The 20684-nt window shown below is 48.3% G+C and overlaps 1 protein-coding gene across 4 annotated transcripts in view; it reads right to left on the bottom strand.

The window, feature by feature from the left end:
• Positions 1 to 169: 169 nt before the first annotated feature.
• PALB2 (partner and localizer of BRCA2) overlaps positions 170 to 20684 on the bottom strand; it is a 61886-nt gene continuing 41371 nt past the window's right edge. For all 4 annotated transcript variants that reach the window (XM_063934734.1, XM_063934731.1, XM_063934733.1 and 1 more), the window contains 8 exons: positions 13187 to 13270; positions 12387 to 12551; positions 12185 to 12270; positions 11631 to 11792; positions 9205 to 9321; positions 8857 to 8944; positions 7548 to 7696; positions 170 to 1363 (listed from right to left, as the gene is read on the bottom strand). In XM_063934734.1, the coding sequence (XP_063790804.1) occupies positions 1108 to 1363; positions 7548 to 7696; positions 8857 to 8944; positions 9205 to 9321; positions 11631 to 11792; positions 12185 to 12270; positions 12387 to 12551; positions 13187 to 13270 (1107 nt within the window). In that variant the 3' untranslated portion in view covers positions 170 to 1107. The remainder of the gene's footprint in view (positions 1364 to 7547; positions 7697 to 8856; positions 8945 to 9204; positions 9322 to 11630; positions 11793 to 12184; positions 12271 to 12386; positions 12552 to 13186; positions 13271 to 20684) is intronic.

Raw genomic sequence — 20684 nt, 5'->3', positions numbered from 1 at the left:
GCATCACATAACTGTCCCATATACATGCAGAACACTACAATATACACTTAATTGCCTGATGTTGCTTTACATAAGCAATATAGCTATAAGAAGGAAGTCCAATGTTCTCATGACAGCTCTTTCAAAACTATGTTCCTGAATCTTATGAAAAATAAATAAATAAAATATATTTAAATTTTCATTTTTGTTTTTATTGTTAAGAGCAGCTTATTTTGTGTTTTTACTACATGTATTTTAGGTCTGATTGTCCTTTAATAAATAATAATATTTGGAACATAACTGTTTTTAAGACAACATATTTCCAACTGTTACAGCACCGAGTGCCATTTATATATATATATTTGGTAATTTTAATGTAGGCCTGGCCAACCTGTGGCTCTCCGGCTGTTGTGAAACTTGTCTCAGCATGCCATACCATTGTTATGCTATTAAGAATTGCTAAAACTGTGGCAAGGCATGCTGGGATGTGTAGTTTCACACCTGCCACAGGTTGGCCAGGCCTGTTCTAATGGCTTATGCATTTCCTATCAGCAACCACATTGGGGCAGATGTATTAACCTGGAGAAGGGATAAAGCAGTGATAAGTGCAAGGTGATAACGCACCAGCCAATCATTACGGATTTGAAAAATGACAGTTAGGAGGTGATTGGTTGGTGCATTATCACCTTGCACTTATCACTGCTTTATCCATTCTCCACGTTAATACATCTGCCCCAATGTATCAGGAACAGGACATTTCTGCCGATAGCATCAATTTTATATGGCAGTAACTGTAAAGACTGTAAAAGTAATGCCTATACACAGTAGAAGCAGCCATAGTATGAACTGATGCAATATTTAGCAAGCTCTCCCCTCTAGAAGTCAGATATCATTGAGGTATGGGGCACTACATGCATCAGACCTCAATTACTGAGATTTGCTCCCAGTGAAGGGAAAGGCTGCAGTCTGGCAATACTTTACCAATGCACAAAATGGCTGCCTCCACTCTTTGTAGGTGACAGGAATACTAAGCATTATTTATGTCTTTCTTAGTTTCCCTGGTCATCTGTGTGCATTCCATTGGGTTTATCTCACACTTGATCTAGCAAGCCCAGCAATTTTCCTCCATTACACGACTTCTCCAAGGTCATCTCTTGTTTTGTTTGATTGGTGGGCTGTATACTCATAGACAAAGATAGTTCCATCTTTCCGTCCCGTCAGCAAACACGAAGGTCTGTGGCACCATCGTACCAGGCTCCATGGTGTATCTGAGCTGGGGGCGAGCATGGTAGAGCAATGACTTCTGGGTAAATCCCATAGTGCAATGCTTCCACAAGTCAATACTGCTGCTGCGCTTTGCTCTTTCACATCTCCTTCTAGGTACCTAGATCCATACAAAAAATAAGAATTTACTTACCGATAATTCTATTTCTCGTAGTCCGTAGTGGATGCTGGGGACTCCGTCAGGACCATGGGGATTAGCGGCTCCGCAGGAGACAGGGCACAAAAGTAAAAGCTTTAGGATCAGGTGGTGTGCACTGGCTCCTCCCCCTATGACCCTCCTCCAAGCCTCAGTTAGGATACTGTGCCCGGACGAGCGTACACAATAAGGAAGGATTTTGAATCCCGGGTAAGACTCATACCAGCCACACCAATCACACTGTACAACCTGTGATCTGAACCCAGTTAACAGCATGATAACAGCGGAGCATCTGAAAAGATGGCTCACAACAATAATAACCCGATTTTTGTAACAATAACTATGTACAAGTTTTGCAGACAATCCGCACTTGGGATGGGCGCCCAGCATCCACTACGGACTACGAGAAATAGAATTATCGGTAAGTAAATTCTTATTTTCTCTGACGTCCTAAGTGGATGCTGGGGACTCCGTCAGGACCATGGGGATTATACCAAAGCTCCCAAACGGGCGGGAGAGTGCGGATGACTCTGCAGCACCGAATGAGAGAACTCCAGGTCCTCCTCAGTCAGGGTGTGCCCCTGACCAAGTATCAGCTCGGCAAAGTTGTAAAGCCGAGACCCCTCGGGCAGCCGCCCAAGATGAGCCCACCTTCCTTGTGGAATGGGCATTTACATATTTTGGCTGTGGCAGGCCTGCCACAGAATGTGCAAGCTGAATTGTACTACACATCCAACTAGCAATCGTCTGCTTAGAAGCAAGAGCACCCAGTTTGTTGGGTGCATACAGGATAACAGCAAGTCAGTTTTCCTGACTCCAGCCGTCCTGGAAACCATATTTTCAGGGCCCTGACAACATCTAGCAACTTGGAGTCCTCCAAGTCCCTAGTAGCCGCAGGTACCACAATAAGCTGGTTCGGGTGAAACACTGACACCACCTTAGGGAGAAACTGGGGATGAGTCCGCAGCTCTGCCCTGTCCGAATGGACAATCAGATATGGGCTTTTTTGAGACAAACGCCGCCAATTCTGACACTCGCCTGGCCGAGGCCAGGGCCAACAGCATGGTCACTTTCCCTGTGAGATATTTCAAATCCACAGATTTGAGCGGTTTAAACCAATGTGATTTTAGGAATCCCAGAACTACGTTGAGATCCCACAGTGCCACTGGAGGCACAAAAGGGGGTTGTATATGCAGTACTCCCTTGACAAACTTCTGGACTTCAGGAACTGAAGCCAATTCTTTCTGGAAGAAAATCGACAGGGCCGAAATTTGAACCTTAATAGACCCCAATTTGAGGCCATAGACACTCCTGTTTTCAGGAAATGCAGGAAACGACCGAGTTGAAATTTCTTCATGGGGCCTTCCTGGCCTCACACCACGCAACATATTTTCGCCACATGTGGTGATAATGTTGTGCGGTCACCTCCTTCCTGGCTATGACCAGGGTAGGAATGACCTCTTCCGGAATGCCTTTTTCCCTTAGGATCCGGCGTTCAACCGCCATGCCGTCAAACGCAGCCGCGGTAAGTCTTGGAACAGACATGGTACTTGCTGAAGCAAGTCCCTTCTTAGCGGCAGAGGCCATGAGTCCTCTGTGAGCATCTATTGAAGTTCCGGGTACCAAGTCCTTCTTGGCCAATCCGGAGCCACGAGTATAGTTCTTACTCCTCTACGTCTTATAATTCTCAATACCTTGGGTATGAGAAGCAGAGGAGGGAAGACATACACCGACTGGTACACCCACGGTGTTACCAGAACGTCCACAGCTATTGCCTGAGGGTCTTTTGACCTGGCGCAATACTTGTCCAGATTTTTGTTCAGGCGGAACGCCATCATGTCCACCTTTGGTCTTTTCCAACGGTTCACAATCATGTGGAAGACTTCCCGATGAAGTCCCCACTCTCCCGGGTGGAGGTTGTGCCTGCTGAGGAAGTCTGCTTCCCAGTTGTCCACTCCCGGAATGAACACTGCTGACAGTGCTATCACATGATTTTCCGCCCAGCAAAAAATCCTTGCAGTTTCTGCCATTGCCCTCCTGCTTCTTGTGCCGCCCTGTCTGTTTACGTGGGCGACTGCCGTGATGTTGTCCCACTGGATCAATACCGGCTGACCTTGAAGCAGAGGTCTTGCTAAGCTTAGAGCATTGTAAATTGCCCTTAGCTCCAGTATATTTATGTGGAGAAAAATCTCCAGACTTGATCACACTCCCTGGAAATTTTTTCCCTGTGTGACTGCTCCCCAGCCTCTCAGGCTGGCCTCCGTGGTCACCAGCATCCAATCCTGAATGCCGAATCTGCGGCCCTCTAGAAGATGAGCACTCTGTAACCACCACAGGAGAGACACCCTTGTCCTTGGAGATAGGGTTATCCGCTGATGCATCTGAAAATGCGATCCGGACCATTTGTCCAGCAGATCCCACTGAAAAGTTCTTGCGTGGAATCTGCCGAATGGAATTGCTTCGTAATAAGCCACCATTTTTCCCAGGACTCTTGTGCAATGATGCACTGACACTTTTCCTGGTTTTAGGAGGTTCCTGACTAGCTCGGATAACTCCCTGGCTTTCTCCTCCGGGAGAAACACCTTTTTCTGGACTGTGTCCAGAACCATCCCTAGGAACAGCAGACGTGTCGTCGGAAACGACTGCGATTTTGGATATTTAGAATCCACCCGTGCTGTCGTAGAACTACTTGAGATAGTGCTACTCCGACTTCCAACTGTTCTCTGGACCTTGCCCTTATCAGGAGATCGTCCAAGTAAGGGATAATTAAGACGCCTTTTCTTTGAAGAAGATCATAATTTCGGCCATTACTTTGGTAAAGACCCGGGGTGCCGTGGACAATCCAAACGGCAGCGTCTGAAACTGATAGTGACAGTTCCGTACCACGAACCTGAGGTACCCTTGGTGAGAAGGGCAATTTTGGACATGGAGGTAAGCATCCTTGATGTCCAGGGACACCATATAGTCCCCTTCTTCCTGGTTCGCTATCACTGCTCTGAGTGACTCCATCTTGATTTGAACCTTTGTATGTAAGTGTTCAAAGATTTCCCATTTAGAATAGGTCTCACCGAGCCGTCTGGCTTCAGTACCACAATATAGTGTGGAATAATACCCCTTTCCTTGTTGTAGGAGGGGTACTTTGATTATCACCTGCTGGGAATACAGCTTGTGAATTGTTTCCAATACTGCCTCCCTGTCGGAGGAAGACGTTGGTAAAGCAGACATCAGGAGCCTGCGAGGGGGAGACGTCTCGAATCTCCAGTCTGTACCCCTGGGATACTACTTGTAGGATCCAGGGGTCCACTTGCGAGTGAGCCCACTACGCGCTGAAACTCTTGAGACGACCCCCCACCGCACTTGAGTCCGCTTGTACGGCCCCAGCGTCATGCTGAGGACTTGGCAGAAGCTGTGGAAGGCTTCTGTTCCTGGGAATGGGCTGCCTGCTGCAGTCTTCTTCCCTTTCCTCTATCCCTGGGCAGATATGACTGGCCTTTTGCCCGCTTGCCCTTATGGGGACGAAAGGACTGAGGCTGAAAAGACGGTGTCTTTTTCTGCTGAGATGTGATTTGGGGTAAAAAAGGTGGATTTTCCAGCTGTTGCCGAGGCCACCAGGTCCGATGGACCGACCCCAAATAACTCCTCCCCTTTATACGGCAATACTTCCATGTGCCGTTTGGAATCTGCATCACCTGACCACTGTCGTGTCCATAAACATCTTCTGGCAGATATGGACATCGCACTTACTCTTGATGCCAGAGTGCAAATATCCCTCTGTGCATCTCGCATATATAGAAATGCATCCTTTAAATGCTCTATAGTCAATAAAATACTGTCCCTGTCAAGGGTATCAATATTTTCAGTCAGGGAATCCGACCAAGCCACCCCAGCGCTGCACATCCAGGCTGAGGCGATCGCTGGTCGCAGTATAACACCAGTATGTGTGTATATACTTTTTTAGGATATTTTCCAGCCTCTCAGCTGGCTCCTTGAGGGCGGCCCTATCTGGAGACGGTACCGCCACTTGTTTTGATAAGCGTGTGAGCGCCTTATCCACCCTAAAGGGTGTTTCCCAACGCGCCCTAACTTCTGGCGGGAAAGGGTATACCTCCAATAATTTTCTATCGGGGGAAACCCACGCATCATCACACACTTCATTTAATTTATCTGATTCAGGAAAAACTACAGGTAGTTTTTTCACACCCCACATAATACCCTTCTTGTGGTACTTGTAGTATCAGAAATATGTAACACCTCCTTCATTGCCCTTAACATGTAACGTGTGGCCCTAAAGGAAAATACGTTTGTTTCTTCACCGTCGACACTGGAGTCAGTGTCCGTGTCTGTGTCGACCGACTGAGGTAAATGAGCGTTTTACAGCCCCTGACGGTGTTTGAGACGCCTGGACAGGTACTAATTTGTTTGCCGGCCGTCTCATGTCGTCAACCGACCTTGCAGCGTGTTGACATTATCACGTAATTCCTTAAATAAGCCATCCATTCCGGTGTCGACTCCCTAGAGAGTGACATCACCATTTCAGGCAATTGCTCCGCCTCCTCACCAACATCGTCCTCATACATGTCGACACACACGTACCGACACACAGCACACACACAGGGAATGCTCTGATAGAGGACAGGACCCCACTAGCCCTTTGGGGAGACAGAGGGAGAGTTTGCCAGCACACACCAAAAACGCTATAATTATACAGGGACAACCTTTATGTAAGTGTTTTTCCCTTATAGCATTTTAATATATATATACATATCGCCAAATAAGTGCCCCCCCTCTCTGTTTTAACCCTGTTTCTGTAGTGCAGTGCAGGGGAGAGCCTGGGAGCCTTCCCACCAGCATTTCTGTGAGGGAAAATGGCGCTGTGTGCTGAGGAGAATAGGCCCCGCCCACTTTTCGGCGGGCTTCTTCTCCCGTTTTTCTGAGACCTGGCAGGGGTTAAATACATCCATATAGCCCCCAGGGGCTATATGTGATGTATTTTTAGCCAGAATAAGGTACTATCATTGCTGCCCAGGGCGCCCCCCCCCCCAGCGCCATGCACCCTCAGTGACCGCTGCTATGAAGTGTGCTGACAACAATGGCGCACAGCTGCAGTGCTGTGCGCTACCTTATGAAGACTGAAGAGTCTTCTGCCGCCGTTTCTGGACCTTCACTTTTCGGCATCTGCAAGGGGGGTCGGCGGCGCGGCTCCGGGACGAACCCCAGGGTGAGACCTGTGTTCCGACTCCCTCTGGAGCTAATGGTGTCCAGTAGCCTAAGAAGCCAATCCATCCTGCACGCAGGTGAGTTCACTTCTCTCCCCTAAGTCCCTCGTAGCAGTGAGCCTGTTGCCAGCAGGACTCACTGAAAATAAAAAACCTAAAAAACTTTTACTCTAAGCAGCTCTTTAGGAGAGCCTCATAGATTGCACCCTTCTCGGCCGGGCACAAAAATCTAACTGAGGCTTGGAGGAGGGTCATAGGGGGAGGAGCCAGTGCACACCACCTGATCCTAAAGCTTTTACTTTTGTGCCCTGTCTCCTGCGGAGCCGCTAATCCCCATGGTCCTGACGGAGTCCCCAGCATCCACTTAGGACGTCAGAGAAAAATTAAAATCAGTTTATTCACCATAAATATCAGCTGCATGAATACCAGTTAATAGAAAACATACAGAATAGCACACATGACTTTATACTAAACTCTGCTTTCATCATTGGTGTACCTACAGTATAATGCCATGTATATAGGCTCTTGGCTCCAGTGGGGCCCACACTGCACCCATATAATTATATTCTACCTCTACAGAGTCCTATGTTGGCCGAAGCTGCAGAGCAGCAGAAATCTCCAGGAAATAGGGTCAGCGCCACATTCCAGGAGACCTGAACATGTGCAGTAGACTCTGCCAGAGAGGAGGGAGCCTGTACGGCGTCTGCACACAGGCCCTGTCATCTCTTAAACTGCCCCTGTCTTTCATATTTTAATCTTACAACCTACTCCTATGCATTACGTAAATTCACATATAAAAGAGACCTTAAAAAATTCTCAAAAGAATGCTAGCTGAATAGGTTTCAGCGTGTAGACGTACAGTACACATATACAGATAATCTAACTTTGTATGACAGTTTACGCTGCAAATAAAGTCCACAAAAACTTGGTACCTGCTATTGAGTCTCCCTGGGATGATATAGGACATAATGAGAGCACTGGCACCTTCCCGGGCATTGGCAGTGATAAGGCTGAATATACAGCTGCCAGTGGCCTCGCAGTCTTTGCTGAATAGGCTGCCCACGACCAAAAACAACAGACCCTGGCAGGAAAGGAACAACAGAATAATACTCGGTTAGTCTTCTCTTTCTACAAATAGAGAGAAGTGGGGAGGAATGGGAGCAGTAGGAATGATGGGAGAAGTGGTGAGGACTGGGGCAGAGGGGAAGGACGGGGGCAGAGGGGAAGACGAGAGCAGTAGGAATGATGGGATCAGAGGGTGAGGATGTGAGCAGTGCGGAGGACGAGAGCAGTGGGGTAGACGGGAGCAGTGGCGAGCACTGGGGCAAAAGGATTGGGGCAGAGGGGAAAGACGGGAGCAAAGCGGAAGACGAGAGCAATAGGAATGATGGGATCAGAGGGTGAGGATGGGAGCAGTGCGGAGGACGAGAGCAGTGGGGTGGACGGGAGCAGTGGCGAGCACTGGGGCAGAGGGGAAGGACAGGAGCAGAGCGGAAGACGAGAGCAATAGGAATGATGGGATCAGAGGGTGAGGATGGGAGCAGTGCGGAGGACGAGAGCAGTGGGGTGGACGGGAGCAGTGGCGAGCACTGGGGCAGAGGGGAAGGACAGGAGCAGAGGGGAGAAATTGGGAGCAGAGGGGAGGACGGGAGCAGGGGGGAAGGACGGGAGCAGAGGGGAGAAATTGGGAGCAGAGGGGAGGACGGGAGCAGAGTGGAAGACGAAAGCAGTAGGAATGATGGGATCAGAGGGTGAGGATGGGAGCAGTGGGGTGGACAGGAGTAGTGGAGAGCACGGGAGCATAGGGGAAGGATGAGGCAGAGGGGAAGGACAGGAGCAGAGCGGAAGACGAGAGCAGTAGGAATGATGGGAACAGTGGGGTGGACGGGAGTAGTGGAGAGCACGGGAGCATAGGGGAAGGATGGGGCAGAGGGGAAGGACGGGAGCAGAGCGGAAGACGAGAGCAGTAGGAATGATGGGATCAGAGGGTGGGGATAGGAGCAGTGGGGTGGACAGGAGTAGTGGAGAGCACGGGAGCATAGGGGAAGGATGGGGCAGAGGGGAAGGACGGGAGCAGAGCGGAAGACGAGAGCAGTAGGAATGATGGGAACAGTGGGGTGGACGGGAGTAGTGGAGAGCACGGGGGCAGAGGGGAAGGACGGGAGTAGAGGGGAGAAATTGGGAGCAGAGGGAAGGAATGGGAGTAGAGTGGAGGACGGGGGCATAGGGGAGGCTGCTCACCGAGTCAGATGTTGCATGGAGAGAAATGACGTCGGAGCAGAGATCCCCAATATAAATAACACTCAACAGATGTCCAGTCACGGAGTTCCTGTAAAGCCAAACAAGAAGCACATCAATGACCACTCGTCCATACAATAAATCAGGAGTAGGCTACCTGTGCCACTCAAGTTACTGGGAAACTACACACTCTAACATGCCCTGACACAGTTTTCCATGCCCTAACAGCAAAACTGTGGCAGGGCATGCTGAGATGTGTAGTTGCTCAGCATCTGAAGTGCTGCAGGTTTCATTCCCCTGAAATAAACAGCAGAAACTTGTATGGGTATATCGATAAAAGGCCAGGCTCACCAGACGACCAGATTATTGTCCACTGTGGATCCAACAAGAGCGTTCCTCTCTCCCTCCACCTCAGAGAAGGCTAGAAAGCTGCCTGTGGGGGCCATCAGTGTAAGAGACCCCACCGTACTGCAGGAAGATACAAACAAGTTACTGCCAGCCTCTATACTGAACCAGAGATGTGACATCTCAGCTGTTCCCTGACTATACTGCAACGGGGCAACACGGCAACTGTAGCCCACAAACTGCACGAGCGCCACATATCACCCACAAATAAGGAGATTTTACTGTGATTTCCTTTAAAAACATTAAGGGCAGCAAATACAGATGTGTCCTCTTACATCCTTGCTCCAGTCTGGCTAAACAGCCCTTGAAGTCGCGCCATGCCGTGACAGGACTCAATAGCGCCAAATGTCTTTTTGCGTTTTTCCCGCGAAAATACAAAATTGCGTCTGTATCTGCATCCGCCACGTTAGTGTTTCCATGAAACCACTGTAGCAGAGCATTTTGTATGCAAATCCAGTCGCAGTCCCAAACAGAATATGGGCATGCTGCATATTATTTTAATCAGCAGAAGCTGCTTGTGCGTCCTATTACATTACGTTGCATCTAAGTCAGAAAAAAATGCAAAAAAAAGATGCTCTGCGCTACCGAGTCTCACGGCACTCACGCGTTATGTGTAACGCGACTTGTAGCACATAGAGCAAAGATGTAAGACGACACATCTGTAATACACAATAGAGATCTTGTGCATAATCCAAACATATTAATATAGGGCTTACCCTTGTCCACAGAGTGGGAAGGATTTCCACCAACACATGGAGTCTATGTACTATGGGGGTCATTACGAGTTGATCGCTCACTAGCAGTTTTTAGCAGCCGTGCAAACGCTATGCCGCCGCCCACTGGGAGTGTATTTTAGCTTAGCAGAAGTGCAAACGTTTTTATCGCAGAGCACCTGCAAACATTTTTTGTGCAGTTTCAGAGTAGCTCAAAACCTACTCAGCGCTTGCGATCACTTCAGACTGTTCAGTTCCGGATTTGACGTCACACACCCGCCCTGCATTCGCCCTGCCACGCCTGCGTTTTTCCGAACACTCCCTGAAAACAGTCAGTTGCCACCCAGAAACGCCCACTTCATGTCAATCACACTGCGGCAAGCAGTGCGACTGAAATACATCGCTAGACCCTGTGCAAAACTGCATCGTTCGTTGTGCCAGTACATCCCGCATGCGCAGAACTGAGGTTTTTTAGCGTGATCGCTGCGAACAAATGCAGCTAGCGATCAACTCGGAATGACCACCTATGTCCTCTTTATTAAACTAATTCACATAGCAATATAACCTAGAGTTTAGTTCCCGTATGTAATAGACTTTCCTCTGGGGTAATAATGTTGCCCAGGGCAGTGGTTTGTGTAGCCTAAATGTCATCAACACATATGCCCAATTACATTAATGACCCCACCTGTGTGTGAGTAGAGCCCGCTGTGTACAGCGGCGTCATATGTAAGCAATGAATGCTCCTGCCCGTACAGGAATAATCAGCTGCTGTAATGGGATCAGTTGTAGCCAACTTCCGCCAACCGCATCAGGCAAATACGTGCGCAGTTGCACATTACGGTGATGTTCGGCGGCACATCACCTGGGATTGTTACAGGCTCTATGTACACTGGCATGACAAGCGGAGTGATGTCTCCCGTGCAGCAGCGGCAGGTCAGTGATATACACAGCAGCTGCTGCTGATCCCCGGATAAGGCAACCAGCACATATATTACATACAACACCACCACATGTATGTTTATATGTGCTGACCAGCTCCCCAGCAATTGCATATTGGAGCTGGCATTAGGCTATTTGAACCCTTCAAGTGTATGATTATTCAATGGAAAGGGAGTACCAGAGGTTCTGTATTGTGTCCTGACATTTTTACCTCAAAGATATTTCCCTACCTCTTCACCTGCTCAGGAACTGTGCACACAAAATGAGAATTCCCTCTGAAAAATCTATGCAAGTTTGGCATTGAATTGCAAATGTAATTCACAGTGCGGGTTGGCCACAAGAAGAGCTTGCAGGAGTCAGCTCGCACCCAACAGTCTCACAGCCTATCACAGACTGAAATTAACTGCTGGGTCAATTTGCTATGTGAAATAATTAAAAATGAGGATTTATCATTTGGGCTCTTTGGAGGGAATAACAATTTTGTGCGATGTTAGGTTGTGAAGTTTATGATATATAACATTTGTCCAACATCTCCTACCATTTTTCTGCCCGTCTCTATGGGGTGTTAGGCAAAGTCGACGATGTTGGTTGTTACGCTGCGCCTTTTCTCTAAATGCACACAAAACTGAATAGCCCTTTTATGCTGGTTCTCATTCTCTGATAACAGATAGATATATTCTAAATACATACTGTACATATGTGTGAAAGTGACTCCCTCACCTTCCTCCCTCTGACAGCTGCCAGAGTTCCACCACTTGACCATCTGCCACTCCGCTGCTGCAGACCACCCGGTACCTGGACAAGCCCTGGGCAGTCTTGATGTTCCCGCATTTGACCAGCTGCTTCTCCCACCTCTGGCTCTCTGGATGTGAAAACAGCACCCTGTGCAACATTACAGAGCAAAACAGGTATATCCAAAGTGGCAGTACCACCAACTTACACAGATGTTGAACAGCGCTGATGTTAACGTGATGAGTGCACACTCGAACTACTGTGATAACCTCCATGTTGTACTAATGTAGCAAGTGCACCTGTGGTAATATATATTATTACTGTACAGACAGACAGTAGTAATGTGATCTTACACCATGGTGCAGCCGCTCACACTGGTTGAAGACATGGGGAGTTATACTAACAGAACAGTATGTTATGATAGCAAAGGTTGTTATGCGCAGTATTTTTGGTAGTTGCACTTTATAATCTGCAGGTGTCACTATTGTATCTTTACAAATAGTTCTCATTTCAACGCAGTTTTGTTTGAGTTGTGATCTTACCAAATTTCCAAAATGTCTAGATTCCCCAGAGCAACACACGCAATGTTCTTCTCTTGGGATAAAGGAAGAATCTGGATAACTGGCATCTAGAATCAAAACACAAGGGTCAGGTGTCTGGTCCCGCACACAAAAGACAACGCTCCTGTGTACAGCTAATATTCCGCATATACCGATATATTACTTATTGTTCTGACCAACTTACCTCTATAAAATTCCAGGTGTGAGCACAATCCCATTTTCCTTCTGCCAGGGGTCTCCAAAGACAGACAGAAGACTCACTTGCTGACACAACGCAGAGGTCGGTACAACCGGAGAATTCCCACCACACGGAGCACAGATCTACTGTGCAGCCTCCTCCGCAGCTGTCCTGCAAGCAGAACCCCAGCACCGTCCGTTACCAAAGCAATACTGCGACTACAAATACTTCAATACACTTGTCCTGCAAGACCCAGAGAGGACTTTCTCAAAAAGGGGCCCATTTATCATTGAATATTTGTCGCTTACTACCCGAAAACACCCATTTTCGGGCGGTAACTGCAAATATTTAGTATCACACTAATGTGTCACAGAGAACCGGCAGCAGATACTGTAGCTCCGATCCCTCCATTCCTGACAGCAGCCACAGTCCCTATAGGTTTCTATGTGGGATGCCATGCTGCCATATTTACAGACTTTCAGAATGCAAAGCATCTCGGAGATTGGCCCCTGCAGCGGCCGTCATCTGAAGATGGCGATAGCCCGTTGTAGCCTATTGGCTATACTGTACTTCGCATAATTATCCGGCTGAGGTTCTGGCAATGGCCGCCACACACGTGTGGTTAGCAGGACTGCCCAGCAGCACCGATACCACGCTGAACAGGGACGGGCTCCGGTGTAGATTGTTACATCCCGCAGTGCCATTCTGGGTGCTAATATTATGGGCAGATTCTAGTGATGACACGTGAACTGTGGCCTGGTGCGGCAAAACTGACAAAAACCACGAGGTGTGACAGACTTACTGACCTGAATTTCCGAGATTAGACGCAGAGATCCATTCTCTAATGTCCCCCCTTCTGCATTATCATAATCCAGTCTGTGAGCAGTTTCCTGGGAGGAAGACAAGACGCTTTTACACAGATAAAATATGTGTCTACACAAATCAAATATATATTGGTCTACATTGTAAAATAAATAATGTGCCTACAGTACAAAAGAATAAACTGGACTCTCAGAATGAAAACTCTTAGAGGTATCAACCCCTATTTCTGTGGAACAAGGCAAAATAAAGGTCTCTGATAGACAGGGATTCAGTATCTTACGACCGCCGGTGATTGGGATCCCGGCAGTCGTAATACCGCCGCCGGGATCCTGAAGGTTGAAATCCTGACAGGGGTGTGTTTGAAGTGTTCTCCCCCCTCCCCTAACCCTCTGTTACTGCAGCCTACCCTAACCTCCCCCCTTAGTGCCTGACCCTAACCACCCCCCCAGAGGTGCCTAAACAGAAGTCACCTTTCCCGCTGCCTAAACCTAACCCTCCCTTCCCCGCAGCCTGACCCTAACCTCCCCGGGGGTGCCTAACCCTAACCCTCCCACCAGCCTAACCCTATCCCCCCGTCTGGGGCCTAAACCTAAAGCTCCCTTCCCCTTCCCCATCATCCCTCGGCCCTAAACCTAACCCGCGGGGTATACTTACTGTCAGTATGCCAACTGCCAGTCTCTCAGCCCTTTCGCATTTCTGCCGTCGGGATTCTGATGGGTGTCAGTATTCCGGCATCGGTATTTCAAATGCTGGTATCCCTTCAGCCGGCATTGTGACTGCATCCTATAGATGGCTTATCCCCCACCTTCATGTATTATCTTAAGGTTATTGTTTGTGCTCATGCCTTACTGTTATAGTAAATATCAATTATCTTAACTAATTTTAAAGTAGGCTCCTAACAATTACAAAAATCTGAACATATGTAATAATTTTCCATACTATGGCTAGAAAATAGGATTTTAATTACCTACCGGTAAATCCTTTTCTCGTAGTCTGTAGAGGATACTGGGAATCCATTTAGTACCATGGGGTATAGATGGGTCCACTAGGAGCCATGGGCACTTTAAGAATTTAATAGTGTGCGCTGGCTCCTCCCTCTATGCCCCTCCTACCAGACTCAGTCTAGGAAACTGTGCCCGAGGAGACGGACATACTTTGAGAGAAGGATATAACAGGATAGTGGTGAGATTCCAAACCAGGACAAACAAACAAGAGGAAAGCGAAGCTAACCAAACTTGAAAACAGGAACAGCAACAGCTGAACCAAACAACAATACTTAACCAAGTAACATTGCAGGAAGTACGAAGCACCGGACGGGCGCCCAGTATCCTCTACAGCAGTGATTTTCAACCTTTTTTTACTCGCGGCACACTGAACAATATTTTAAAATTGCCAAGGCACACCATCCGTTACCCCACAGAATAAAAACAACAAAAAACGCATTGGCCCTCACAGTAATAAAAATCCACACATACATTGGCCTACACTGAAAAAATAAGATTTTACTTACCGATAAATCTATTTCTCATAGTCCGTAGTGGATGCTGGGGACTCCGTCAGGACCATGGGGAATAGCGGCTCCGCAGGAGACAGGGCACAAAAGCAAGCTTTTAGGATCACATGGTGTGTACTGGCTCCTCCCCCTATGACCCTCCTCCAAGCCTCAGTTAGGTACTGTGCCCGGACGAGCGTACACAATAAGGAAGGCTCTTGAATCCCGGGTAAGACTCATACCAGCCACACCAATCACACCGTACAACTTGTGATTTGAACCCAGTTAACAGTATGATAACAATGAAGTAGCCTCTAAAAAAGATGGCTCACAACAATAATAACCCGATTTTTTGTAACAATAACTATGTACAAGTAATGCAGACAATCCGCACTTGGGATGGGCGCCCAGCATCCACTACGGACTATGAGAAATAGATTTATCGGTAAGTAAAATCTTATTTTCTCTAACGTCCTAGTGGATGCTGGGGACTCCGTCAGGACCATGGGGATTATACCAAAGCTCCCAAACGGGCGGGAGAGTGCGGATGACTCTGCAGCGCCGAATGAGAGAACTCCAGGTCCTCCTCAGCCAGGGTATCAAATTTGTAGAATTTTGCAAACGTGTTTGCCCCTGACCAAGTAGCTGCTCGGCAAAGTTGTAAAGCCGAGACCCCTCGGGCAGCCGCCCAAGATGAGCCCACCTTCCTTGTGGAATGGGCATTTACAGATTTTGGCTGTGGCAGGCCTGCCACAGAATGTGCAAGCTGAATTGTACTACAAATCCAACGAGCAATAGTCTGCTTAGAAGCAGGAGCACCCAGCTTTTTGGGTGCCTACAATATAAACAGCAAGTCAGACTTTCTGACTCCAGCCGTCCTGGAATTATATATATATATATATATATATTTTCAGGGCCCTGACAACGTCTAGCAACTTGGAGTCCTCCAAGTCCCTAGTAGCCGCAGGCACCACAATAGGTTGTTTCAGGTCAAACGCTGACACCACCTTAGGAAGAAACTGGGGACGAGTCCGCAGTTCTGCCCTGTCCGAATGGAAAATCAAATATGGGCTTTTGTAAGACAAAGCCGCCAATTTTGACAATCGCCTGGCCGAGGCCAGGGCCAACAGCATGGTCACTTTCCATGTGAGATATTTCAAATCCACAGATTTGAGTGGTTCAAACCAATATGATTTGAGGAATCCCAACACTACGTTGAGATCCCACGGTGCCACTGGAGGCACACAAGGGCTGTATATGCAATACTCCCTTGACAAACGTCTGGACTTCAGGAACTGAAGCCAATTCTTTCTGGAAGAAAATCTATAGGGCCGAAACTTGAACCTTAATGGACCCCAATTTGAGGCTCCTAGACACTCCTGTTTGCAGGAAGTGCAGAAATCGACCTAGTTGAAATTTTTTCGTGGGGCCTTCCTGGCCTCACCCACGCAACATATTTTTACCACATGTGGTGATAACGTTGTGCGGTCACCTCCTTCCTGGCTTTGACCAGGGTAGGTATGACCTCTTCCGGAATGCCTTTTCCCTTAGGATCCGGCGTTCAAACCGCCATGCCGTCAAACGCAGTCGCGGTAAGTCTTGGAACAGACAAGGTCCCTGCTGGAGCAGGTCCTTTCTTAAAGGCCGATGCCACGGTTCCTCTTGGAACAGACATGGTACTTGCTGAAAGCAAATCCCTTCTTAGCTCCCGAGGCCATTAGTCCTCTGTGAGCATCTCTTGAAGTTCCGGTTACCAAGTCCCTCTTGGCCAATCCGGAGCCACGAGTATAGTTCTTACTCCTCTATGTCTTATAATTCTCAATACCTTGGTTATGAGAAGCAGAGGAGGGAACACATACACCGACTGTTACACCCACGGTGTTACCAGGACGTCCACAGCTATCGCCTGAAGGTCTCGTGACCTGGCGCAATACCTGTCCCATTTTTTGTTCGGGCGGGACGCCATCATGTCCACCTTTGGTCTTTCCCAACGGTTCACAATCATGCGGAAAACTTCCCGATGAAGTTCCCACTCTCCCGGGTGGAGGTCGTGCCTGCTGAGGAAGTCTGCTTCCCAGTCGTCCACTCCCGGAATGAACACTGCTGACAGTGCTATCACATGATTTTCCGCCTAGCGAAAAATCCTTGCAGTTTTGCCACTGCCCTCCTGCTTCTTGTGCCGCCCTTTCTGTTTACGTGGGCGACTGCCGTGATGTTATCCCACTGGATCAATACCGGCTGACCTTGAAGCAGAGGTCTTGCTAAGCTTAGAGCATTATAAATTTGCTCTTAGCTCCAGTATATTTATGTGGAGAGAATTCTCCAGACTTGATCACACTCCTTGTGTGACTGCTCCCCAGCCTCTCAGGCTGGCCTCCGTGGTCACCAGCATCCAATCCTGAATGCCGAATCTGCGGCCCTCTAGAAGATGAGCACTCTGTAATCACCACAGGAGAGACACCCTTGTCCTTGGATATAGGGTTATCCGCTGATGCATCTGAAGATGCGATCCGGACCATTTGTCCAGCAGATCCCACTGAAGAGTTCTTGCGTGAAATCTGCCGAATGGAAGCGCTTCGTAATAAGCCACCATTTTTACCAGGACTCTTGTGCCATGATGCACTGACACTTTTCCTGGTTTTAGGAGGATCCCGATTAGCTCGGATAACTCCCTGGCTTTCTCCTCTGGGAGAAACACCTTTTCCTGGACTGTGTCCAGAATCATCCCTAGGACCAGCAATCGTGTCGTCGGAACAACTGCGGTTTTGGAATATTTAGAATCCACCCGTGCTGTCGTAGAACTACTTGAGATAGTGCTACTCCGACCTCCAACTGTTCTCTGGACCTTGTTCTTATCAGGAGGTCGTCCATTTTCTTTGAAGACGAATCCTCCTTTCGGTCATTACCTTGGTAAGGACCCGGGGTGCCTTGGACAATCCAACGGCATCGTCTTGAAACTGATAGTGACAGTTCTGTACCACGAACCTGAGGTACCCTTGGTGAGAAAAGGCAAATTTTGGGACATGGAGGTAAGCATCCCTGATGTCCCGGGACACCATATAGTCCCCTTGTTCTTTGCTATCACTGCTCTGAGTGACTCCATCTGGATTTGAACCCTTGCAAGTGTTCAAATTTTTCAGATTTAGAATAGGTCTCACCTAGCCTTCAGTACCACCATATAGTGTGGAGTAATACCCCTTTCCTTGTTGTCGGAGGGGTAATTTTATTATCACCTGCTGGGAATACAGCTTGTGAATTGTTTTCAATACTGCCTCCCTGTCGGAGGGAGACATTGGTACAGCAGACTACAGGAACCTGCGAGGGGGGAAACCTCTCGACATTCCAATCTGTACCCCTTGGATACTACTTGTAGGATCCAGGGGTCCTGTACGGTCCCAGCGTCATGCTGAGAACTTGGTAGAAGCGGTGGAGGGCTTCTGTTCCTGGGAATGGGCTGCCTGCTGCAGTCTTCTTCCCTTTCCTCTATCCCTGGGCAGATATGACTCTTATAGGGACGAAAGGACTGAGGCTGAAAAGACGGTGTCTTTTTCTGCAGAGATGTGACTTAGGGTAAAAAACGGTGGATTTTCCAGCAGTTGCCCTGGCCACCAGGTCCCATGGACCGACCCCAAATAACTCCTCCCCTTTATACGGCAATACATCTTTGTGCCGTTTGGAATCTGCATCACCTGACCACTGTCGTGTCCATAAACATCTTCTTGCAGATATGGACATCGCATTTACTCTTGATGCCAGAGTGCAAATATCCCTCTGCGCATCTCGCATATATAGAAATGCATCCTTTAAATGCTCTATAGTCAATAAAATACTGTCCCTGTCAAAGGTATCAATATTTTTAGTCAGGGAATCCGACCAAGCCACCTCAGCTCTGCACATCCAGGCTGAGGCGATCGCTGGTCGCAGTATAACACCAGCATGTGTGTGTGTATACTTTTTAGGATATTTTTCAGCCTCCTATCAGCTGGCTCCTTAAGTACGGCCCTATCCGTAGATGGTACCGCCACTTGTTCTGATAAGCGTGTGAGCGCCTTATCCACCCTGAGGGGTGTTTCCCACCGCGCCTTAACTTCTGGCGGGAAAGGGTATACCGCCAATAATTTTCTATCGGGGGAAACCCACGCATCATCACACACTTCATTTAATTTATCTGATTCAGGAAAAACTACAGGTAGTTTTTTCACCTCACACATAATACCCTTTTTTGTGGTACTTGGAGTATCAGAAATATGTAACACCTCCTTCATTGCCCTTAACGTGTGGCCCTAAAAGAAAATACGTTTGTTTCTTCACCGTCGACACTGAAATCAGTGTCCGTGTCTGGGTCTGTGTCGACCGACTGAGGTAAATGGGCATTTTACAGCCCCTGACGGTGTTTGAGACGCCTGGACAGATACTAATTTGTTCGCCGGCCCTCTCATGTCGTCAACCGGCTTGCAGCGTGTTGACATTGTCACGTAATTTCCATAAATAAGCCATCCATTCCGGTGTCGACTCCCTAGAGAGTGACATCACCATTACAGGCAATTTGCTCCGCCTCCTCACCAATATTTTCCTCATACATGTCGACACACACGTACCGACATACAGCACACACATAGGGAATGCTCTGATAGAGGACAGGACCCACTAGCCCTTTGGGGAGACAGAGGGAGAGTTTGCCAGCACACACCAAAACGCTATAATTATCCAGGGACAACCTTTATATAAGTGTTCCTTTTATAGCATTTTAATATATATATACATATCGCCAAATCAGTGCCCCCCCTCTCTGTTTTAACCCTGTTTCTGTAGTGCAGTGCAGGGGAGATCATGGGAGCCTTCCCACCAGCCTTTCTGTGAGGGAAAATGGCGCTGTGTGCTGAGGAGAATAGGCCCCGCCCCCTTTTCGGCGGGCTTCTTCTCCGGAGTTTTAGATATCTGGCAGGGGTTAAATACATCCATATAGCCTCAAGGGCTATATGTGATGTATTTTTCGCCATACAGGTATTATACATTGCTGCCCAGGGCGCCCCCCCCCAGCGCCCTGCACCCTCCGTGACCGCTGTGTGAAGTGTGCTGACAACAATGGCGCACAGCTGCAGTGCTGTGCGCTACCTGATGAAGACTGAGAGTCTTCTGCCGCCTGGTTCCGGACCTCTTCATCTTCAGCATCTGCAAGGGGGGTCGGCGGCGCGGCTCCGGGACGAACCCCAGGGCGAGCCCTGTGTTCCGACTCCCTCTGGAGCTATGTCCAGTAGCCTAAGAATCCAATCCATCCTGCACGCAGGTGAGTTGAAAATCTCTCCCCTAAGTCCCTCGATGCAGTGAGCCTGTTGCCAGCAGGACTCACTGAAAATAAAGAACCTAAAAACTTTTTCTAAGCAACTCTTTAAGAGAGCCACCTAGATTGCACCCTTCTCGGCCGGGCACAAAAACCTAACTGAGGCTTGGAGGAGGGTCATAGGGGGAGGAGCCAGTACACACCATGTGATCCTAAAAGCTTGCTTTTGTGCCCTGTCTCCTGCGGAGCCGCTATTCCCCATGGTCCTGACGGAGTCCCCAGCATCCACTAGGACGTTAGAGAAAACAATGACATTGCTCCCCACATAAATCATGTTGCTCTTTACATAAATCCTATTGCTCCCCACATAAATCAATCACATTGCTCCCCACATAAATCATGTTGCACACACATAAATCAATCACATTTCTCCCCACATAAATCCTATTGCTCCCCACATGAATTATTCACATTGTTCCCGCCATGAATCCATAAATCCTAATGCTTCCCACAGGAGAAATAACATAACAAATATTAGCCCCTACTGGTCAGCTGTCCTCCTCCCTGTCCCTCAGTGGCGGGAGTTGTTCATAGTGGATTGCTGCGAATACTGAGCAGCTGGCGGGCGGGCAAGTGTAGACGTGGGTGGGCAAGGAAAGCTGTGGATGCAGGCGGGAATTGGAAGATGTGTATGCACACGGGTGGGCTG

Source organism: Pseudophryne corroboree, chromosome 7 (assembly GCF_028390025.1).
Source record: "Pseudophryne corroboree isolate aPseCor3 chromosome 7, aPseCor3.hap2, whole genome shotgun sequence".
In the NCBI taxonomy this organism is placed as follows: Eukaryota; Metazoa; Chordata; class Amphibia; order Anura; family Myobatrachidae; genus Pseudophryne; species Pseudophryne corroboree.
The sequence above is the reverse complement of the archived record's forward strand: the minus strand, read 5'-3'. Positions and strand labels throughout refer to the sequence as shown.